We start from the raw sequence: 25,328 nt of genomic DNA on the forward strand, positions 1-25,328 counted from the left end.
TCCATGCTGTTTAACAGCTCGAAATAAATCAAAATTGAAATCGAAAATCGTCTTCACTATATTGATATAATCGCATATCACTGTAGAAAGAAAATATCTGCATCATAAGGTATGGATGCTTTAAAACTGAATTTTCTAAATATGAACCCAACTCACCCAACCTGCCTGAAAACTAATATTTCCCTGTATAAGTCAATTTCCTCTTATTAGAATAAAAAACCCAGACGAAGAAAATTTCTGTGGTTCATACCGAGTTCCTCAATTAAAATAATAAGCCAATCAGTCATGGGGCTCCTGAATTATGATCGGACACACAAACTTACAAACATCCAAATTGAGGTTTCTTATTTATATAATAAAGATATAAATTGTTCAGGCCAAAGACCAATTTTATCATGAGAAGCATTTTACCTGTATTGTCTGCTCACAAAACCTCTGCAATCTTCCAGTATTTTCCAAGTAAGGTTTTATTGCAGAATAACCCAGAAGTTCGAATACAAAGAACGAATTTGTAGAATGTCGTCTTGAAAACTATCATGTATCCAATGCAAGTAGATTTTACTTGTGTGCAATCGCGGGCCCTTTAATGTCCTCGCAATTCCGCACAATTCAGCACAATTCCAATTGGAAACTTTACGGTGCGGTGATGCAAATAAAAGGATTCCTAAAATTGTCTTTTTACATTTTTCTTAGCTGTCAACGGTTTCTACGCACAGCAGCATAGAAATTTTTTGTTATTTACAAAATCATAATCAAAATTTCTGTGTTGAAATTCAAAGTTTTTTTTGGTATAAAAATTATTTAATTTTTATGTTGTTGTTAAGATACAGAAATAACTAGGAAATACGCATAACTTGACATCAAACAGATTCACGTGAAACCTATAAAAAAATGTTGTATAGTGCGATGTTACAAGGAGAAAAAACATGTTTTGATAAAATTGTGACAAAAACTGTAATTTGTTTTTCAACGTAAACAGAAAACTGAGTATCTTAATATCTGGTAGAAAACTAAATTAAATAAAATGTTTTCGGTCAGTTCGATATAGTGAACACCATGTTACTGTCTCACACAGCCATCTTGATTCGTGGAAACTAATTTTAACATTTTCAGAGACAATAAACTCTACTGCGACGATGACTACAAGAAAAAGTTTGTTCCAAAATGCGCAAAATGCCAGGAGTATATAACAGCAGTAAGTATTAATATAACTTAACCCTATCCCTGCTGGGGTACTTGAAAACCAGGATACCCGGGGAGGGGAGGGATCAATTTGACCCCCCCCCCCNCGGATAATTAATCTGGAGATTAAAAATGAGAGGAGAACAAGCAATATTTAATCTCGAGATTAAGAAAAAGAGTGGATTAAGCCTTAATCCCGATATCCACCATTCTAAAGTTTTCAGCTCTGGTTATATTAACACAGGGCTTGAGGACTATGAATGCCACACACAGACACAAGCCTAGTTATACAACAAGCTATATATTGATCCCACATTAAAGGGGCCTATCCCGCCTGATTGTGAAAACAGGGCTTCAAGTTCACTCTCACGCAGTAAGCATTCATAGTTACTCTATTAAACTATTTTTATTTAATATCTTATGCCACAATTCATAAGGAATTGACGTAGATACAACTCCCATGATGTTATCTATATTACATGATTAATTATTTAATTATTACGTAGTTATTTCACAGTTAAAGTTTCATGTACGTATTTATAAGATTAGAGAGAATAGATATAACGCAGTTAAGCTATCTCCGCACATGTTTTATAGCGTGATTTAATTATGTCGCATGATTTAAGCTAATTATGTTAATTATTCAATGAATAATGTCATTATGTCTAAGTTTACAACATTAAATCATTACTAATGTACAACGTATTGCAAGTTTACAGAATATCAAGTTTACACAAGTAGTGATATAACTTAAATATAAGGAGTACATAACAAAAACAAGTATTGATATAGCTTCAATACAAGGAGCACATAACAGCAACAAGTATTGATATAGCTTCAATACAAGGAGTACATAACAGCAACAAGTATTGATATAGCTTCAATGCAAGTAGCACATAACAGCAACAAGTATTGATATAGCTTCAATACAAGGGGTACATAACAGCAACAAGTATTGATATAGCTTCAATACAAGGAGTACATAACAACAACAAGTATTGATATAACTTAAATATAAGGAGTACATAACAGCAACAAGTATTGATATAGCTTAAATACAAGGAGCACATAACAACAACAAGTATTGATATAGCTTCAATACAAGGAGTACATAACAGCAACAAGTATTGATATAGCTTCAATACAAGGAGTACATAACAGCAACAAGTATTGATATAGCTTCAATACAAGGAGTACATAACAGCAACAAGTATTGATATAGCTTCAATACAAGGAGTACATAACAGCAACAAGTATTGATATAGCTTCAATACAAGGAGTACATAACAGCAACAAGTATTGATATAGCTTCAATACAAGGAGTACATAACAGCAACAAGTATTGATATAGCTTCAATACAAGGAGTACATAACAGCAACAAGTATTGATATAGCTTCAATACAAGGAGTACATAACAGCAACAAGTATTGATATAGCTTCAATACAAGGAGTACATAACAGCAACAAGTATTGATATAGCTTCAATACAAGGAGTACATAACAGCAACAAGTATTGATATAGCTTCAATACAAGGAGTACATAACAGCAACAAGTATTGATATAGCTTCAATACAAGGAGTACATAACAGCAACAAGTATTGATATAGCTTCAATACAAGGAGTACATAACAGCAACAAGTATTGATATAGCTTCAATACAAGGAGTACATAACAGCAACAAGTATTGATATAGCTTCAATACAAGGAGTACATAACAGCAACAAGTATTGATATAGCTTCAATACAAGGAGTACATAACAGCAACAAGTATTGATATAGCTTCAATACAAGGAGTACATAACAGCAACAAGTATTGATATAGCTTCAANTGATTGGTTACCTATACTCTCATTGTGTGGATTGCTGTTCACTTCTGATTGGTTACCTATACTCTCATTATGTGGATTTGTTCACTTCTGATTGGTTACCTATACTCTCATTGTGTGGATTGCTGTTCACTCCTGATTGGTTACCTATACTCTCATTATGTGGATTGCTGTTCACTCCTGATTGGTTACCTATACTCTCATTATGTGGATTTGTTCACTTCTGATTGGTTACCTATACTCTCATTGTGTGGATTTGTTCACTTCTGATTGGTTACCTATACTCTTATTGTGTGAATTGCTGTTCACTTCTGATTGGTTACCTATACTCTCATTATGGATTGCTGTTCACTTCTGATTGGTTACCTATGCTCTCATTATGTGGATTTGTTCACTTCTGATTGGTTACCTATACTCTCATTGTGTGGATTGCTTTTCACTTCTGATTGGTTATCTATACTTGCACAAATACAACAGACAGCATATGTTAACTACTAACCTTAAATACAATAACAAAATTTGAACATGAATATTTAAATATGAACAATTGAACACAAATTCTTGAAAAAAGCGTTTACAAATTTGCCTCGAATGTTTGAACATAAACGTTTTAAAATGAACGTTCGGTTATTAAGGTTCAAAAATCAACGTTTAAACAACAAGTAAACGTTTTAATTTAAAAAATGTTAAATGGAAAATTTGATTCGCATATTTAATCAAATACATTGCGATCGTATTTATTTAAACTTTTGTAATATATTTTAAAACTATATTTTGCCACTGTTCCCCTAAACGTATTACTGAAGTTAAAAGGGAGTGACCGGCTATGTAAGGTAATTGAACTGAGTATGCAGTGTTGTCAAAAACTTCTTTAGGATTCATTTGAGACATATTTCACTTTTTTGAGCGCAAACTCGACGTTCAAAACTTCTGATTTGGGGGTGGATACGCTTTCAGAATTAGTTTTTTTTTAATTATTAAATAACGACAACGAAAAATAAAGTAAAAATTATACAGTAATCTAATTAGATGGCTAGGAACATATTTCTTTTTATTNTTTCTAATTTTCTTTGAATTTATTCGCAGATTTCTTCAAATTCTTTAAATGTCGTCTTTTCAATAATAATTATAGAAAATCTGCGAACATCTTTGTGAATAACGAGAAAATACAATAATGAGAGAATAGAAACTAATAATTGAACAAGATTACTTATTTTCGATGATAAGATTACTTTTTTTTTCTCAAAATGTTCCTAAACATGACGTCTGTAGTTTTATGTAGAATATTTTTACATTTTATGTCGTCGTTAATTAATAATTTTAAAAAAACTAATTCTGAAAGCGTATCCACCCCCAAATCAGGAGTTTTGAACGTCGAATTTGCGCTCAAACTCAGGATTTACAGATTTTTAAAAAAGTGAAATATGTCTCAAATGAATCCTAAAGAAGTTTTCCACAACACTGCGTCCTCAGTTCAACTAGCTTACATAGCCGGTCACTCCCTTTAAGTAAAACTGCTGTTTTGTGTTAATTTAAAGTTCAACGTTGTGCATTTTACAGTTTAAACTTGAAGGTTTATTTTAGATCTTTATAAACAGAGGTTGCGATATTTAATAGTTAGTTGGTTATATAGTTGTAATATTTAATAGTTAGTTGGTTATATAGTTGTAATATTCAATATTTATAGTTGGTTTGATAGTTGTAATATTTAATAGTTAGTTGGTTAGAAAGTTGCAATATTTAATAATTAATTGGTAAGATAGCTTTACTATTTCAATAGTTAGTTGGTTTGATAGTTGTAATATTCTATAATTAGTTGGTTAGAAAGTTGTTATATTTAATAGTTAGTTGGTTAAATAGTTGTAATATTCAATAGTTAGTTGGTTATATAGTTATAATATTCAATATTTATATGTTGGTTAGATAGTTGTAATATTTAATAGTTAGTTGGTTAGAAAGTTGCAATATTTAATAGTTAATTGGTTAGATAGCTTTACTATTTCAATAGTTAGTTGGTTTGATAGTTGTAATATCAAATAGTTAGTTATTTAGATAGTTTTAATATTGAATATTTATAGTTGGTTAGATAGTTATAATATCCAATAGTAAGTTGATTAGATAGTTATAATGTTCAATAGTTAGTAGGTTAGATAGTTGCAATATTTAATAGTTAGTTGATTAGATTGTTATAATATTCAATATTTATAGTTGGTTTGATAGTTGTAATATTCAATAGTTAGTTGGTTTGAAAGTTGTAATATTTAATAGTTTGTAGGTTAGATAGTTGAAATATTTAACAGTTAGTTGGTTAGATAGTTAAAATGTTCAATAGTAAGTTGATTAGATAGTTGTAATATTTAATAGTTAGTTGGTTAGATAGTTGTAATATTTAATAGTTAGTTGGTTATATAGTTGCAATACCTAATAGTTAGTTGGTTTGATAGTTGTAATATTCATTAATTAGTTGGTTAGAAAGTTGTAATATTCAATAGTTCGTTGATTAGATAGTTATGATATTCAATAGTTAGTTGGTTAGATAGTTATAATATTCAATATTTATTGTTGGTGTGATAGTTGTAATATTCAATAGTTAGTTGGTTAGAAACTTGTAATATTCAATAGTTAGTTGGTTATATAGTTATAATATTCAATAGTTAGTAGGTTAGATAGTTGCAATATTTAACAGTTAGTTGGTTAGATAGTTATAATATTCAATATTTATAGTTGGTTTGATAGTTTTAATATTCAATAGTTAGTTGGTTATATAGTTTTAATGTTCAATAAGTAGTTGGTTAGATAGTTATAATGTTCAATAGTAAGTAGGTTAGAAAGTTGCAATATTTAATAGTTAATTGGTTAGATAGCTTTACTATTTCAATAGTTAGTTGGTTTGATAGTTGTAATATTAAATAGTTAGTTGGTACTACAAACAAAAAACATTTGAATTCAAAGGTCTTGTGGTTTGGTGGATTAAATGAGAGCTGAAAAGTGTTAAAGAATTGGGTTAAATTAAAATTTTAAAATTAAGAAAAGAAGCTCAATTAGCAGGCCGCAAAATACATTTGGGTGGTAAGGATTACACATTGAGGTGGTGTGCTGTGCACTCCCTCACTCGACTAACAAGTGTGCCGCATATTATGCATAATTATTCAAGTCTGGCCTTGTATTAACCCGGCTTTGTTTTATTACGGATGTGAGCAACGTTCAGCTTTTTTCAATTTATTATCTTTAAAACATTCTTATAAATTGTATACAGGAAATACAGGAAATAAAAAAAATATTCTATTCCGATTTTCTTGGTTTTATTTCTTTCCATTTTTCTGTTGACTGTCCCTGATTTTTTGTAGGATTGTGTGCGGGCCATGGATGAGACATGGCATCCTCAACATTTTCAATGCTACGGATGCCTCGTACAATTCAGCGCAGAAATGAGTTACAGGGCAAAGGTAATCAGTCTTCTTTATATATTAAAATAAAACTCTGGAGTACTTTTTGCAATTTAAAAAAATAGATATTATTATTATTATTATTATTTTCATTATTATTATTATTATTATCTTCATTATTATTATTATTATTATTATTATCATTATTATTATCATAAGTAGTAATAGTAGTATTTGTTTCAGATTACTGAATGATTCTAATGATGATTTTTATACTCTTTTCCCTCTCTTATTCTAACTTAACAATAATCCGCTAATTCCTTCCAAAATGTCGTCTTCACCCCTATATTAACATTTTTATCCACTAAATTACTTATTCTCTGTAATTTTAAATACATCTACTCAATCTTCCCAACTACCAATTTACCAACCCTTTTTATCATCCCAACATTCATTGAATCCCAGTCCCGACTTCCTCTTTAGCTGATATCCATTCCAATTCCCATCGGTCCCTGTCTAACCTATTCCAACTTCCTAATCCTCATCCCAATCCCAATTCTTCCAATCCCAACATTGGTTGACATTCATTTGGGATTCTTAGAGTTTGGGATTCCACTTAAAAAATCAGAAAGAATTGTTTTATATTATTATCGACTTTTCTACATGACAAATGACAATTAGGAAACAACAAATTATGATTTAATGATGTATTTCATGAACACTTTTTAAAAACGCTTTTGTATGCACCAGTTAAATCTAGTCCCTAGGGATTCTATCTGTTTCTTGCCTTGGTGGTTTTATATGTTTGGCTTGGTTGAGGGGTGGTTATATCCCAAAACAAAAAATTATCAATTTAACGATGTATCAATTTATCAATTTATCATTCAATTTAAATCTATGTATGTTTACTTTGTGAATTGTTATTTACTATTTTTACCCTGGCATCGAACCAAGATTTTACATATCAGTACATGCTAGACCAGAGTAAAAAGAAAAACAAAAATGTGATCAAATAAGAAATGAGCCCAGCCTCTCGTTAGTGTTTCCAACTATATGATTAAAGTTATGAACAATATTTGTCTTCTATCAAGTTCCGAGATAACATTGAGATGATAGAAAATGTGTAAAAGTGTTATAAACAAAAAAGATCATAATTCCAGCTACCAACCACAATACCATCAAATATCATTATTTTTTCCGTAAAATATTATTATTATTCAGTATTATTGTTAAGGACGGGAAACCTTATTGTGATCACTGCTACACTGACACTGTACTCCCAAAGGTTGGATTTTAACCTATTTATCAAGAGGAGGTATTTAGTCACGGTAAACTAGAGGTCCTGTAGGAGGCATTTAGTCACGGTAAACTAGAGGTCCTGTAGGAGATTTATTTATTCACGTTAAACTAGAGGTCCTGTAGGAGGTATATTTAGTCACGGTAAACTAGAGGTCCTGATCGAAAGGTATTTAGTCACGGTAAACTAGAGGTTCTGATTGAAAGGCCAGTGTATTTTAACTTTAGAACCCATTTCTATCCATTAACTAGTCTTTGCTTATTTATACTTTTTTGTTGATATTTTAAGTTGTAATTTCAGGGGAAATTAGTTCCGAAACTAACACTTTGTCCATTTCTTACACCGAGTGTTAGAAATGGACCAAATCTGCAAAGTTATCTTTTCAAGAGTATTTATCTTTAAATCCAAGCCGAGTGGAATAAGATAATTTTTACTTTCAGTAATTTATTTTGTAAGTTATGAAAGTAAGCTTTGTTCTGAAAAGCGGATGATACTCAAAAACGGGAAAGTGAGGTTTGTCTCGAAAACGAGACAATGATTCAAATTTAGGATATGTTCGAAAATAGAAAGCCTGACATGGTCTTGAAAACGGTCAAGATTTTAATATAAAGTTTAAATTGCACCCTGCGACCGACAGGTTTCCTGACGCTCTAGCACCCTCGTACGTGAAGCGATCCGACTGGCAAGCACATTTTTGGAACAGCAGAGAGCCTGCCTACCAGAACATTTTCACAAGATTTGTGCCCCCTGGGACTGGCAACAAATTTCATTCTTTGAAAATACGAACATATTTGCAATCCCGGACTGGCGGGTCTTGCCTACACATTTGAACCCGTTACTATATATTCGTCGCCAAGCCTTGAGTATTCAAGGGATCAGGCTGAGACTTTCAGGGTACCCTCTCCATTCCCAGGGCTAGCTTGCATTTTGGTGAGCTGCCTAGCAGTGCAAGTTGACCGCCCCAGCCGATGAAGTTGAGGGCGAGTCCGAACATTAATGCAACCCGAGACTGGCGGGTCTTGGTTATACACTCGAACCCGACTCACAGAGCCCGTTACTATCTTCGACGCCCAGCCTTGAGCTTTCAAGGGACCGGGATGAGACTTTCAGGTTAGACTCTCTATTCTCTCATCTAGCTTGTATTAAATTTTGGTGCAGATCCAAGAACTTTGAAAATCCTAACATTATTGCATCCCGAGACTGGTGGGTTTGTCCTTACAGAGCCCGTTACTATATTCGTCGCCCAGCCTTGAGTTTTCAGGGGATCAGGCTAAAACGTTTAGGATAACCAGAATTTCAGAAAATAGTTTTAAATTGGGAATTGTAGTCCTCATCATGTTTAATAAAATATTGGTTAAAGTTTTCACTACCGACTTTTACTCTCGATATGGGCCGGGATCCCATAAACCCTGTCTTTCAATTTGCGCCCATTTCTATCGCTTAAAGTGTTAGAAATGGGCCAAGTATTAGTTTTGGAACTAATGTACTCTGATCAAAGTTTGACTGAAAAAAATCTGATACATTGTTCACTTCGTCGTAGTTAGTTTTATGTCAGTATTTATCTAACCATGACTTCAGTTTAAAATTTTTATTTTTCATTTAATTTTGGGCAGTAATACTCGTATATTATAGCTAAAATTACTGCAAGGCCAGTTACAAAAATAGTTTACTCTTTTTACTGAGATAAAAATGATTTAATTTGAACTTTTACAAGGAATTTAAAATCAATGAATTTTTAAAAACAGGCAGTCTTATCCTTTGTGGGTAACCTTGTATGAAAATCAAAGAAACAAATGCAATTCAAGGACACAACTTTTGTTTTCTATGGTTCGTGTCAGATTTCAGTTTACTTAATTACTCTAGATTTGAGCACCTTTCTTGGCTTATGCATCGTATTTATATCTACAAAAATAAAGACACATATTCAGCTGTTAGCAAAAACGTCGCTGACAGGTTTCACTAAAAGTTTCTTAGAAAACAACGGTTAAATTGACTTAGTTGTTTTTCAGATCCGATAAAATAGAAACTTTGAAAGTAATTAGAAATCAGTTAACAATGCATCTAATTGGTCAAAGTTTCCATGTTTTTGTAAATGTAGATATATTAGGATTAACCTTTATTTGGTTGTTTTTCCTAACTCTCCAAGTAAACACGTGCAAACCTGTCACAGCAAGAATGAAAAATAGTATTATTATTATGTGAATTAGTTGATGAATAAGTATATTTCCAAAATATCTTTAATCTTATATAACATAATAATTTCAGTGCGGGGGTTGCGGTGATCCTATTACTGATAGAGCACTTAAGGTACAATATATTCTATTTAGACATTTTAGAAAAGGTTTAATTTTAACGATAATACTGCCACGTTTTTGTAACATCATAATTCTTCTAGTTTTGTGTTTTTTGCCCAAGTCTGTGTGGGTACACATTAAGGTGGACCTTGACAACGATAAAAAATCGATATTTTTTCGTTTCGTTTCAGATTTTTAAAAATCGAATGAGCCTTCGTTTCTGAAACTATTGTTTGGACTCATAAACGATGTTTTTTATTGAATTTTTTTTATGTAAAATTGGTTAGAAGTTTTAAATTGTAAAGCTAGGTTTATAAATATTGTCTAAAATATGTCAGTTTTTGTTAATTTGCTGTAGAAATGGTTTTAATTCAGAATTAAAGCTTAAACAAATATATCTTAAGAAATACATATAGCAGGATTGAAGTTTTTATACTTCTTGATCATATTTAATTTTAAAACGACTGCAGAAATGTTTGCTAACGTTTAAAATGTACAAAAATTTACTTTTGGTAAAAGCCAAGTCTGTGATTGAAAAAGGCAAAATAATGTTTAGTTGAAGTTAAAAAAAAGTTTTCCACCCTTATAAGGTCGAGCACACTATTAACTTATAAGTAGGCAACTACGGAGGAAGAAAGTTCCAAACCGTGCTTATGTTCCAAACCTGACACTGGGCACAAATATTTTTATCAACATGTTATTGACTCTTCCTGTGCCGAGTGCAAATATTAATAAAAGAAATCATTTCCAACATTTTATTAACCCTATAACTGCAATTTTCTTGTTTTACTAAGTACAACCCGTATGCAGTCAAAACATAAACAAACAAAATGTGAACATAGCATACGAAACTCTTACAAATTACAGCTTTCTCAGTAGGTATCACTATACTAAATCAAAGAATTATTTAAAAAGACGATATCGAATTCGTCACTGAATTCCCATGTTTATTGGGACACCCTGTACCAGAAATTAGCTATTGTCAAGTCAGAAAACGACGTTATTCTTTACATTTTTAATTAGATTAAGACTTCTGAGGTACCTTTGTTAATCACTTAAAACTACACTTACAGTCCCTTTTAACTTGCACAGAAGAAGGTGTGGTGGTACAACCATTTTTCAAGACCTATTCTATTTGAACTAATCATTCCGTTCAAACCTATTTAAACAAGCAATGTAAAATAACTTGTTTTTAATGATACTCGGTATTTAATGGGAACTCTCAAAAATATAAAGAAAAAATACAAATTCTGTTTTTGAAAATTTCTTATAATTAATTATTCATGCAAGATTTCACAAAAGTATTTACTCGATGGCTTCAGTATAATCAATAACAACAATTCTCCTGTCATGATATAAACTGATTATATTACTGACCTACAGAGAAAGCAAAAAATCTATTAAAACCACGAAATTTGAAAGCTTGTATTTTTTCAGGCTTTTGATAAACAGTGGCATGTTTCTTGCTTTAAATGCGTGGTAAGTGACATATTTATGTTTTTAAATACACTTTTTAATAAAAGAGTTTTATCAATACGATTGGTTTTAAGGAATGTAAGACGACATTTGAGGGATCTGCTAATTTCTATTCGATTGAAGGGAGCCCTGTGTGTGCACCTTGTGCAGGTAAAATCATTTATTCATTAATAAAAAATGGAATCTTTAATTTGTTTGGTGGTTATATTTCAAATTGGGAAATTTTGTAAAAAAAGATTGGATAAATGTTTTGCATATATTGCATTGTCTTTAGTAAGAGTTTTATAATGCATTTAGTCTAATATGATTTTCACCGAACTACATTTGTCTGAGAAATGAGCCAAATTTATCCAATTAAAATATTTAGTAGCATCAGTTTTCAAATTTTGCATTCCACCAAATTTGAGCTTACGCCAGACAGGTGCGTTTGGTTAATGCTCAAACTAATTTGTTGATAACATTTTATTGCACAACTATATTTTTGCAAACATGTTTTTTACTGTCCTGGTTTTGGGAAAAAATGTTCTTCTAAAATTACAGTTAAACAGCCTACTGCAATTTGAGCCAATATTGTCTTTCTCATCAAGAAAGAAATCCACCAATAAGATTAGATAAATCCGCAAACTGGAGAAATTTATCGAAGATGAAAATCTCAAGGATGTAAAAAAAGTTAAATATCTTTATTATTCTTTATTACAGCTCCAATTTATTTTTTTCAGAAACTGGTAAATTTTTCCTTTTAACTCCGCTACTGCAGGAGCTAATCAGCTCTTCAGATTTCTGTTAAAAATACCCTTCTAAAATTTAAATATGGTAGATACATAACCGTATTCGTCAAGAGCATTATACTTTTAAAACTAATTTGTTTCAGGAATCCAGGATGAATGAAAATTCGAGACCGCTGAACTTATTAAGAGTTTATGTTTTTCTTCAATTAATAAAATACTTACTCACTACAAACTCACAACTTTTTATCCTTATCTTCGCAACATTTTCTCAAACTATAATTTTGGAGCAATGCAAAAATAGCCAAAGTTTGACATATCAAGAGTTTACAACATCAGATTCCGAATATTAACAGCTAAATCAGTTCTTTAAATCTGCTTCAATTTGATATTTTACTAATTGAAGAAAACCCTTTAATAAATCAAATTTTGTTAATATTTGAAAACTATTCTGCCAAAATTTGATGGTAGAAATAAGGGGGGGGGGGTAGCCAATTATTATAAATCTTATGATCATGTATCTAAAAAAATACTAAAATTGTTCTTAACCTGTTTATATCTTTTAGAATTTTAATGTTATTTATCGAATTATTAAACACATTAAACTAACTTCTTTATTTTTTTTAATCATATCCGTAGAATTAATAAAATATTAAACACTTAAATTTATCAAATCTTTTATTTTTAAAGTTACAAATTAAGTTATTTTTTACATTTCGAGCACAACAATATTCACAGAAATATAAAGTTCATTAATAGGGATGGGCATGAGCATGATTTGTTTTATAGAAACTTTTAATATTTTAGACTTTTAAAAGATTATACGACAGTCTGAGAATGGTCCAACAATTTTAAATTGTATTCTGTAGAAGTTTGGTTTTATCAAACATACAAATTTGTTATTCTAGGTGAAAATGTTATGCAAAAACGAATTACAAACTATTGTTTTATAAACCCTAAAACGATATTTTTTCCTTATATTTTCTTCTTGAATGTAGGATAACAGATTTGCTTGTTTGATAAAAGCAGAATACAGTTTTATAATGTTGGAACCTTCTCATTTTGTCATAAAACCTTTTAAAAGTCTAAAAACATTAAAAGTTTCTGTAGAACAAATCCGACTAATCATAAAAAAAAATTTTAATTTAAGTTCAAAATAAAACTAATATGCGATGAATTAAATCTGTGTGTTTCATTCCTTTTAAAACTAAAAACAAAGAATTTTCAAGCTTATAGTTACTATAAGAGAAGCAAAAATCAAAAATCCACAAATGCGCCAATTGAAAAAAAAATCGCAATACGAAAAATAACAAAAAATTTCATCTCTATTTACATTGTAAATTATAGAATTATCTCAATTACCTACCACCAACAAAAGAAAGATAAAAACTATTGCGATGTTTCTCTCCATGATTTGTTAAATGTTGCGTAACACAAAATGAAGACATGTGTCATTGTGAATGTTAGAATTTATGGGGAAATTTTAAAATGTTTTAAGAAAAGGTGCACAAATTGCAATTTTTTAAAGTTAATTTTTACTTTTCATGTTTTGCTTTAAATTGAAAAAGTAAGAGTAAGGGTTCATAATTTCTCTCGGACATATATTTAGTTAAATTTACGTTCAATTTCGGATTTCAATAATATTTTGGGACAATGACATTTTTAAAATTTTTTACTATTTTTTCATTGTATCAATAATCTCACTAATTTCATGCTTTACAATCTTTTTTAATAAATTCAAAATTCAGGTAGTATTATTATATGCAATTTAATATTTTTCTAAATAAAAGGAACTGAGTTTTTGCCACAAACTCAAATATTCTCATGGCAACCCAATGTCGTAGACCTTATATATTTCAAACAATTAATTCTGTTAGATCAAATAATCTAAGTTTGAAATATCAAAGGTTTATACTCACTGATTGCAGAGATATAGAAATTAGAAAATTTGAAGTTGTGGCAAAAACTCAATTCCTTTGTCTTGTTATTCAATTGTGGAGAAAGTAACCGTGGAATATCAGATTCCAACCAAATAAAAACACTTATTGAAATTGATCTTTCCTAATAACTTAAAGAACTATAAAACCAAGTTTCTAGGAAGTTTCTTAATCAAAATATGAGACAAATCGATCAATGGGGTCACAGTGATACAAAGGTTGCAAGCTCTCCCATAAAAATTGTTCAGAATTTTGCCAATTACTACTTTACAACTAGAGCTAAAAACAAGTGCTTTATAGTTTTGAAGCTGAAGTACAATTGAGTTAAGATTAAAGGCAAAAGTGTTTCGGCACTTTAAGTCGTTCCGTCTTGAAAATGTCATGTATACAACTTTTCTAAGCAGCTGGATCTTTGTGCCGGGTGCATGACATATGATCGCAAACACACACACACAAACAAAGGCTACAATTGTAATTACTTTATGGAGTATGTAATTGTGATCAATATTTGAATATTATGACACTAAGCATTTTTAATTTATAAATGCTAATCTCAAAAAAAATGCAAATCTCGATATCCAAAGCGGGCACTTTTGATTTTTGGAATACATGCGCGCTGTAACCTTCTTTTGAAGTTATCCCTGCGGAGTATACCAACCACGGGATATGGAAAAGAAATTAATTTTATCTGCAACTTTGTCTGCAATTGATGGAGATCAATACTTGATGGGAAGATTCACAACAAAAAAGTTCTAATTTTAAGACAAAAATTCAGTAATAGCAAATTGCAAATTACAAACTACTCAGTGACCTCTCTTAAATGAGTTAAAAGGATCACACATTTGGGAATCTGAAAGGGACTGTAAGCGTAATTTCAAGTGACCATTCATGCAAAAATAGCAATGTACGATTTTCAACGTTACCTTTGAAAACTTTATTTTATCAAGTATTAATTAAATTTCAATTGAAAACTGATAAGAATTAAACACTTTTCTAGTTATAAAGGGTATCGTTGTTAATCAGGTATTGCTATCTTTGCATTTACTGTCACTTGAAATTACGCTTAAACAGTCCCTTTAAGTTGAAGATTTAAATAAACCCTTCCTTGGGAATGATATCAGGACGAATCCTTTTCTTTCTCGTTTTCTTCACAGTCAATATTAAACATTTTCCATTTCTTGTTTAAATTTTCCAAAATCATCTTCAGAATAATCCAGTTCTCCTTCAACTAACTCTTCATCCTCCATCAGGATAAAAATATAAAAAATAATTTCCGTTCATAACAAATTCCAAACAAAGGAATTGAGTCTTTCATTTTCTAATTTCTTTATCTTTGCAACCAAATTTCTTAATTATGTTTGGTCAACTATTCAAAGTTTGAAATATCAAAGGTAAAGACCGTCAGGTTGCAAAGACTTCAACACTTAATGTAACCCAACTATGCATTTTTTAGTCATCAAGAAATAATCATGTGGAAAAGTTAATCTAAATCCCAAGCCCTCCCCCCCCCCATTTTCAAATATTTACTATTTTTTTCTTTTATGAAATTCTGAATTTGAGGACACATGTAAAACATGTTTTATAAACACATTTTTGAAAATTCCTGGAAAAGGATTTGAGTCTTTGCCCCAAACTCAAATTTACTAATCCATATATATTTGCAACCCAATGCCGTAGAACTTAGATATTTCAAACTATGAATTCTGGTAGATCAAATAATCAAAGTTTGAAATATCGAAGGTTTGCACCATCAAGTTGCTAAGATATAAGGATTAGAAAATTTGTGTTTGTGACAAATAAAGAATTTAGAAAGAGGGGGGACTGAAAGGTGCAAGGTGTGACAGAAGGGGGACTGAAAGGTGCAAATTGTGAGAGAGGGGGGACTGAAAGGTGCAAAGTGTGAGAGAGGGGGGACTGAAAGGTGCAAAGTGTGAGAAAGGGGGGCCTGAAAGGTGCAAAGTGTGAGAGAGGGGGGGGACTGAAAGGCGCAAAGTGTGAGAGCGGGGGCCTGAAAGGCGCAAAGTGTGAGAGAGGGGGGGGGGGACGGAAGGGCGCAAAGCGTGAGAGGGGGGGCCTGAAAGGTGCAAAGTGTGACAACGACTCTAGTCTTTTGTTTAAATGTGTCCCACGTTATTTTATCTTATTAAGTTCATACCTTTTTCTCTGCTAGAGTTCTTAGTTCTTCTATATTGATATTATTGTCTTTATTTCTGAAAAAAACTTCAATAAACCCCTTTGTACTTTGATTAATCACATTAGACCTAATCCGATTCTTTCGTCATCTGACAGATTAAGCTAATTCTTTTCGAATACTAAACAAAAAAAACTAATTTGAGAGCTATTTTTTTTTTAGAATAATGGGTTAAACTACTTTGTGTTATAGGAGACCCCTGTACAATATATTGTGTACCTGTCTCCTGTGTTGAAAACGTACTGCATCCAAGCAGCCATTTTTGCTTCTCTCTCCTTTACAAAACAAATATTAAAGAGGTCCAGGGGGGATGGAAAAGAAATGCAAAAGAAATGTTTTTATAAGTTTTGCATGGTTAAATTTCTTTAAAACATATTTTTCGACAATTTAGTAGAATATCAAATCCCAAAAAAATGGCATTGTGTAAGTGTAATATGTACAATATGTTCGTATCAAATTGAAAAAATTAGATGAGATTCTCAAGAATTTGCAGCAACCTTGCCAATAAAGTTCAAAATAGACGCAATCTATTTTTTCTGAGAATATTGGAAATAAATTTAGATTTTAAAGAATAAAACAATAGTTTTAAGAATAAAAAAGTCTGAGATCATTTAAAAATGAAAAAGATGCCACTCTCCAGTCATGTAAAACATCAAATGAGAGAACACTAGAAATTCCGTGTACACTGTACAGTCCCCTTAAGAAGAGAAAATATGTTTAGTGTTTACCTCTTTAACAGAATCATCTTGAAGATCATATAGTTTACCAAGCTCTCCCATCAAGCTTCCTCCTATCTCCTTAAAAGGACAGTTCTTGAATTTTCATTTAAAGGAGGAGATGTCCGATTCACAACGGTACCCTTGAACCTTTGATCAATAATATGGAAGATAACGTCGTTTTTCTAATTGTTTGTCGTTTGTGTTTAATTCTGTTAATTTCTCCATCGTTACGTAACGTCGTGAATCTTACATGCCACTCTATCAAGGAGTTTAACCTGCAATCACGTGTAAACTAAACTTTACAAGGAGCCAATGAATTTTCGACTAGTACAGTTTAGGTAACTTTAAAAAATGGTCTCAATTTTTCTAAAATCATGTTTTTTGGTTAAAGAATCCAAATAAAAACTAAATTTTGTCCCATTTTTTTTATTATTTTTAAAAACAATACTCATCCCTGACTGTAACCCTTAATATGCTTAGCAAAAGTGCAAACTGCAAACAGAAAAAAGAATTCCCAATATTTTGTTTAATCGTACGGTTATGTTTGCTTTTGTTAACAAATTCCACATTTTTTTGTTACAAGGGCTGGCTGTTTTTAGCAGGGAACGAACGGAATTCCGAAGAGCCATGCCATCGTCCGGGAAAATTAACGAATGCATAAAAACGCTCTCTTTAAAATATTGGAGCCAAAATCGGGTTGTGAAGGAATTCGATTAATCCAGTTAATTAACGAATTTCTTCATACATACTTCTTTCCAGTATTACAGACTTGCAGAAAATTAATGAGAAATACAAATCAGCTATTTTCAGAACTGCATAATTGCCTTTCAGGGGAGGGGGGGGGGGGGTATGCAGCTAATGCAACGCAGTTAAATAAAGTGAAGAAAGATACCCAGGAAAGAATGGAATGGAAAAAATGATTATCTGCATTAAAAACATTTATCGCTTAATATTTTAATTTGTGAAAAATATGAAAATAAAAAATTCCAAAATTGTACAAAAAAGATTTTGCCCTTAGAGTTCATATAGAGGAGTGCAGTACATACTACATATATGTTCCTAGTTCAACTTTTCAAGGCCTGCGCATTAAAAAAATTTAACCTCTAACTTTATTTGTGAGGGTGCCAGGGAGGGTTTAAAATTATTTTCAAAAGTAAGTCGGAAAAAAGCTGAAAAATAATAATTTTTACTATTGACAAATATAAAAATGTAACATATGTTATAAAGTCCATTTTGCGAAGGCTTTTAAAAGAAATTTGGATTTTTTGGGAACACTAACCAACCCTTCGACCTTCCTCCCCTATGCATACCCCAACGTATAATAAGGTTAATATAAAACCTGTTTACTGAGTAATCCATTTCCATCAGTATCGTGTAGTGAAAAATACTTTTCAATATTAAACTCTTCAGGTTCCATCAAATCCTCCTTCTTCCAAACCTCTCTCTCCTAGATGTATCTCTGTATCTTTGAAGTCTGATGTTGTAAACCTTTGATTTTTTAGTTTAAAATATCAATGGTTTACGACATCGATAAAGATAAAATTAGAAAAGTAGAGTTTGCGGCAACAACTCAATTCTTTTACAAATTGTTTTCAAGATAATACAAGTAAAGCCCAAGAGATTTCCAAAAGTGTTTTGAGCACTGCAAACCAAGATGTGCACGCTCAAGATGTGCAGGTTCATGATGTACACATTCAAGATGTGCACGCTCAAGATGTGCAGGTTCATTATGTACACATTCAAGATGTGCAGGTTCAAGATGTGCAGGTTCATGATGTACACATTCAAGATGTGCAGGTTCAAGATGTGCACGTTCAAGATGTACAGGTTCAAGATGTGCACGTTCAAGATGTGCAGGTTCAAGATGTGCACGCTCAAGATATGCAGGTTCAAGATGTGCACGCTCGAGATGTGCAGGTTCAAAATGTGCACGCTCAAGATGTGCAGGTTCAAGATGTGCACGCACAAGATGTGCACACAGAAACGCAAATATCAAGCAGTATTTCTCTAATGCATTTTTAAAATGTTTATGTCTAGGGCTGCACAAAATTACAAGTGAGTTGGTGAGGTAAAACTAAAGGCCAACATTTGAAGACTAAATTTCAGATTTGTCTAGATATAAGTGTGAGGAGAGAAGTCTTCTGGTAATATGTAAATAACATCTATTTATGATGATTTTATTTGATTTTTTGTTATTATATCAAAACATCGTTAACTATGAAAAGCAGAAAATCTCCCGCTTGACCCCCTTATGAAAAAGTTAAAGTGTTCTTATGCCTTCAAGTATCGTTAACGATAAACAATTTACACTTACCATACGAGCTACAGAGTTCGCGACTAAAGAACAATCATTTCGTGTTCCATGGTAATAGCGTGAAAATATTAAAACATTCAAACTTTTGAAAAGTTTTTTTTTTCATAGAAAATGAAAGAAATAATTGTTCATCATTTTAACAGCTTCACCATTTTCTTACAAACATTTATAAATAGAAAAAAAAATGGAAAATAAACAATAATGTTGGTTTAAAGGGACTGTAAGCGTAATTCCATGCAAAGCTGGCAATGCCCGATTCACAACGGTACCCTTAGAAAGCGTTGTCTACTCAAGTATGAATTAGATATTAATATTTAACAGTTTAAAAACTGATTATTTTCAATCAAAATTTCTCTACAAAAGTGACTTGGACATTTCTACAGCGGGGAAACTATAAGATTTGTGCGGATTAAATACTTTTAAACCTTAAAAAAAAACGACAATATCTTCCACATCACGGGCAGCCATAGTACATTTGAATTTCCTAGCCGGGTCAACCTTTCCGGTTCCAGTTTGTACTGTATCGCCTGGACATTGGTTAAATAAAGCAGGCCCTCAATAAGGACTAGCCGGTGCAACAATGTTGACGCGGTCAGACTTTAGGTTGAATTTACTTTTACTGAAAGGTCAGAGGTGCGTGACATGATTGAGCAGATAAAGATTTTAAGAGAACTGCTGTCGATCGGGCATTGCCATCTATGAATAGAGGTTGATTTGAAATTACGCTTACAGTCTCTTTAAGTTTGAATACACTAACCTGTTTATCCGAGAGTGGAATATTTGCTCTTGCAATTCTCTCCTTTCTTTTCCTACAATTTTAGAAAAAAGAAAGTTATCAAGATTTATCAGAATTCTGTTTTCTAGAATATATAAAAGAATAAAAAAAGAACATGAAAAAAAATTATTAAAATTTTATTTATTTTCAGTAATTCCTTTGATTTGATTTTAACTAATAAAGGAACTGACTTTTTGCCACAAACTCTAATTATCTAACCCCATGTCGTAGAACTTTTAAAATTTATACAACTATTTCTGCTAGATAAAAAATACTATGACTAAGATATCAAAGGTTTACACAATTAGGTTGCAAAGATATATGAATTAGAAAATTTGAAATTCCCAGCAAGAATGAACGACTCCTCCAAGACCCTCGACTTTCCCGAAAATATCAAATTTCATTAAATATCTTGTAATATGAGATATATCTTTGAAAATGTTTGGGTATCCTGCTCCCCGTCCCCCTTTTCAGGCGTGTTCTCTGTTATCCCCCACATCTTGAATTAGTCTTGTGACAGGTCAAAAAAAGACAGGGCCCCCCCGCCCCATTTTAGCCTGTTCATCTCCATATTTTATCCTCAATGAAACTTGAATATTTTTAAATTACTTTATTTTGTTTTGAATTCTTGCTTGAATTTTCTCTATTTTCTCCGGAGAAACCTCCTTCGCTAATTCTTCCTCCAAATAATATCTGTTCATCATCAGAAACCTAGAATTAGTACAATATTTACTAAATTTACAATATTTACCGTCTTTTTATTAACATTGCCGACCCATTATTCCCTTAACAGAGGAAGGTTAAGTTACTTAACGTCCCTTGGGACAATTAAGTAAAATAATCACCCAGTATGAAAATTGTTTCTGAAAAAATTTTTGCATTTTTATTTCTAAAGAAAAAATTGTGCATTTTCGGGAATTTAAAAATTTTTCATAGCCACGGGGTTCCTCGACCTTCACTTTGTTGGCAAAATTGGTCCCTGGAACCCTTGGTTAAGCTAAAAATTCCCTTAACTTCCCTGTACATTAGTTGTAAATAATCATAAAAGATATGACCGATTCACAACAGTACCCGTAACATTTTTTTCTGATTAAGAATATGGAAGAATATAACCGTCGTTCTGGGTTTGATTTTCTCTCACTTTTCAAGAAACCACAATGAAAATAATCAGCTTTAAAAAAAATGGAAATCTTATTCATAAAACGTTTAAGGGCACCGTCGTGAATCGGACCTGACACTCCTTCAATTAAAAATCAAAAGTTACATAATTAAATGTATAAAAACAATTTTTAAGTAGCTATTTGAAAAAAAGATGATCTCAAAACATTATTTATAAAAAAAATTGTTTAAAGAATGTTTAAAGATAATTATAGTGTAAATAAACTAAACAATGGTAATAATATCTAATTTAAAAAATACCTTTTAAAATCTTTATATTTTATTTCCTCTTCTTGGAGATGAAGATTTATGATCGAACCATTTCTCTGCATTCATGGTTTACAAACAAATATTAAAAGAATTTCGTTTTTGTTTTTAGAGGATTTTCAAAACATAAATCTATATGTAAATCTAGCTTGGCTGTCTGCAGGCATGTTTTCAGTTCCTTTGGAAATCCCTAGATCAACCTGATGGTAAAAAGCTTTCATACTTCAACTTAGATTGTTAAATTTAACAGAATGCATAGGTTGAACTTGCACAGGTCTACGAGCAGAATACAGAAATTAGAAAATCAGAGCTTTAGAAAAAAAAAACTCAATTTCTTTAGATGTAATTTTTTTGTTGCAAGAACACTTGCTCTCGGAGAAAATTAATATTCAGAGAAAAAAAAACAATATTGTCATGCATTGATCATAAAACTGGGAGAGATGGACATTTTTCAAACAGTCCTTTTATAAAAAGCCTTTTTTAATTATAACTTATTTTTGAACATCCTTGCAAAAAAAAGTTTTTTTTCAACATGTTCTACTCACATTTCTGAAAATCAAACTTAAGTATTTTTTATGCATTTGTTCCATGAATTCCTGAACATGAGTTGAATTGACAAAATATCCATTTAACTGCGGGACATCTGTATAGTTGTAGTTGGTGGGTAGTTTACCATCAACTATCATCTGCCTAGAAGAACAAAACCTAACCTAATCTCTAAAACTAATTTAATCTCTAAACCTAACTTAATCTTTAAAACTAATTTAATCTCTAAACCTAACTTAATCTCTAAAACTAATTTATTCTCTAAACCTAACCTAATCTCTAAAAACTAATGTAATCTCTAAATCTAACTTAATCTTTAAAACTAATTCAATCTCTAAACCTAACATAATCTCTAAAACTAATTTAATCTCTAAACCTAACCTAATCTCTAAAAACTAATGTAATCTCTAAATCTAACTTAATCTTTAAAACTAATTCAATCTCTAAACCTAACATAATCTCTAAAACTAATTTAATCTCTAAACCTAACTTAATCTCTAAAACTAATTTAATCTCTAAAACTAACCTAATCTCTAAACCTAACATAATCTCTAAAACTAATTTAATCTCTAAAACTAATTTAATCTCTAAACCTAACTTAATCTCTAAAACTAACCTAATCTCTAAAACTAACCTAATCTCTAAAACTAACCTAATCTCTAAAACTAACCTAATCTTTAAAAATAACCTAATCTCTTAAACTAACCTAATCTCTAAAACTAACCTAATCTCTAAAACTAACTTAATCTCTAAAACTAACTTAATCTCTAAAACTAACCTAATCTCTAAAACTGACCTAATCTCTAAAACTAACTTAATCTCTAAAAATAACCTAATCTCTAAAACTAACCTAATCTCTAAGACTAACCTAATCTATAAAACTAACTTAATCTCTAAATCTAACCTAATCTCTGAAACTAACATGAGCCTGCGATCTTTAAATTTCGGGAAAATAAGACTCAAGACTAAGCTGCCATCAAGACTTATTAAAACAACAGTTTATTATATCGTATTTGGTGGATTTTTATGTTTGGAATTAGCGGATTTTGGGATTTTGAAGAATAAGAATCAACATTACAAAATTCAACCAAGGCCAGTTTTATTGTAATCAGGCCTAATTGCAAAAGTCGAGTCTAAATGTTGGCAGCTGTTGATCACATGACACAAGCTGTTGTCAGCTGATTCATAAGTCGGGTCTAAGTTGCAGCCCTAAACTCGGGTATAAGTAATAAAATTTAAATAGCAACCTGAGAGTACAAAACTAAAGAACAAAAAGGAACAGCTTAACGTTAAGTTTTATTTAAATATTAAGTTTTATTTTTATTTTTACTAAATGGCTCATCCTATTTGTTAAAACTAGCGCATTCTTAATATAGTTTTGGACTCATAATCTGCAAACTAGACTAATTAATAAAACTACCTTATTTCCAAAACATGGTCATTCCTGAACTTCAAATATTCGTCATCCGTGAAAGAAGCCATCTTCTCTATATAATATGATGAATGCAGTTCAATTTTTTTGTAAAAATTTCATTTTGAAGTTTAAAGGAATAAAGTTTTCCACAAAAAAAAATGTCTAGTTCCCATATCTCATCAAACTGATGGAGTACACCTTAGATATTTAAAACTTTGAATATTAAAGCTGAAAAAACTCATAGTTTGAAATATACATACAGCATCTGGTTGCAGAGATATGTGATTCAAAAATTAGAGTTTGTGGAAAAAAAGAAAAAATCTCAAGATGCATGGTTTTGTCCATTATTTTTGCGTTTAGGGACTGAGCACGTAATTTTATGTGATCTTCCATTTATTGAATGGCATGTCCGATTCACCTTGTATGCCTTTTTCTGATCAATAATTAACGAAATATCCTTATTTTTCAGTTAATCAATTGATTATTTGTTATTGGGGTTTTACTTTAAAATATACACATCATTTTTATCTCCGGTAATTATTAAAGCACAAAAATTACAGACCACATATATAGCAGGATCTAGGACTATTCTGTGATTATAGTTTCTTGAATAATCATTGCTAAAATCAGGTTACCTAAGTAGAATGCTGTAGACTATTTCTAAGGTCCAAGATGACTCACCTAGATTATGCCAGTACAAATCTTCCTTTGTTATTTGTTTCTCTGACTCCTTTACTGCATATTCAAACTCCTGAATAGAATAGGTTATTTCACACTCAACTCCTACATTTGATCTGAACTGCTCTATACGGTCCTAGTTTGGATTAGGGCTGGGCATTGTTCCTGGGAACGATTTTTCTTTCACGAGAACGAACGGAATTATCAAGAACGATCCCATTGTTCCGAAAAAAGAACGAAAACATAGAACAGAAAAAAATATTGTAACAATTATTCAAAAAAGAACGCACGGAAATTGTTTGAAAAGAATGTTTAAAACAGGAACGCATTCTTATTACCAGAAACGCATTCTAAGTCGAGAATGCAATTTAAATCAGGAAAATTTTTTTGAGCCCCTCCCCCCGAGGCAATATTTTGACCCCCCACCATAATAACCCCTTTTTTGAAAAAATATTGATACCTTTTTTAACTATGTTAGAACCGTTCTCAACAAAAAATGTAACGGAACGTGAATGGAACCGTTCTCCACAAAGAACATAAAGAACGGAATGGAACGGGATGAACCTCTTCTCGACTAAGAACACCAAAAACGGAACAGAGCGGAATGTGGATGGAACGATTGGAAAAGAATGAACGAGGACGAAAAATCTAGCCCTCGTTCTAGAACGGAACGGAAAAATAAAAAAAGTCGGAACGTGCTCAGCCCAACCTAGATTGCCCCACGATTGACCCGCCCAGTACACCAACTGCACTGGCTGACATACAGCAGGGGCAGGGGCGGATACAGGGGGGGGAGAGGGGGACATTCGCCCCCCTTGACAGATTCAGGGAGGGGCGTAGCCCCCCCCTGAGATTTCACTGCAAAAAATATTCCCAATTTGATAAATCGTATGTGTTTTTCAATTTCAAGCTTTTTGATCATTTTTATTTAATGAAAATATAATGATTAAAGGACGAAAAAAATATTTTTCTAGCTTGTTAAAAATCAATATATAACCAACGATGTAAGTATACGACGACATAGTGTTTTGTTTTATTGGTGTTAATATGACAACAATACGACAAGAAGTAAATGTTATTGTTAACGATAAATTTAGAATTAGAAATTTGTAAGAAACTATAAGACTTAAGTTGGTTGTTT

At 31.5% G+C, this 25,328-nt stretch overlaps 2 protein-coding genes across 3 annotated transcripts in view; one reads left to right on the forward strand and one right to left on the reverse strand.

The window, feature by feature from the left end:
* Positions 1-376: 376 nt before the first annotated feature.
* LOC111711244 (leupaxin) lies at positions 377-12,797 on the forward strand (the record flags this gene model as incomplete). The annotated part of the gene is given in 8 exon segments (XM_023485540.1): positions 377-459; positions 1,114-1,195; positions 6,358-6,456; positions 7,631-7,681; positions 9,959-10,000; positions 11,425-11,466; positions 11,538-11,613; positions 12,335-12,797. Coding segments are annotated over 8 exon segments (492 nt in total), but the record flags the coding sequence as incomplete, so codon positions are not given.
* A 2,338-nt stretch (positions 12,798-15,135) lies between these two features.
* LOC111711245 (nucleobindin-1) overlaps positions 15,136-25,328 on the reverse strand; it is a 23,905-nt gene continuing 13,712 nt past the window's right edge. Inside the window, exons 9-19 of one of the 2 annotated variants that reach the window (XM_023485542.1) lie at positions 24,191-24,260; positions 23,516-23,582; positions 22,146-22,239; positions 21,544-21,608; positions 20,734-20,835; positions 20,107-20,158; positions 18,375-18,482; positions 17,045-17,113; positions 16,536-16,591; positions 16,281-16,335; positions 15,136-15,366 (exon numbers count right to left, since the gene is read on the reverse strand). In XM_023485542.1, the coding sequence (XP_023341310.1) occupies positions 15,286-15,366; positions 16,281-16,335; positions 16,536-16,591; positions 17,045-17,113; positions 18,375-18,482; positions 20,107-20,158; positions 20,734-20,835; positions 21,544-21,608; positions 22,146-22,239; positions 23,516-23,582; positions 24,191-24,260 (819 nt within the window). In that variant the 3' untranslated portion in view covers positions 15,136-15,285. Of the gene's footprint in view, positions 15,373-16,280; positions 16,336-16,535; positions 16,592-17,044; positions 17,114-18,374; positions 18,483-20,106; positions 20,159-20,733; positions 20,836-21,543; positions 21,609-22,145; positions 22,240-23,515; positions 23,583-24,190; positions 24,261-25,328 lie in introns of both variants that reach the window. The other variant, XM_023485541.1, reaches the window with a different exon arrangement.

Source organism: Eurytemora carolleeae, unplaced genomic scaffold, assembly GCF_000591075.1.
Source record: "Eurytemora carolleeae unplaced genomic scaffold, Eaff_2.0 scaffold1110, whole genome shotgun sequence".
Classification (NCBI taxonomy): domain Eukaryota; kingdom Metazoa; phylum Arthropoda; class Copepoda; order Calanoida; family Temoridae; genus Eurytemora; species Eurytemora carolleeae.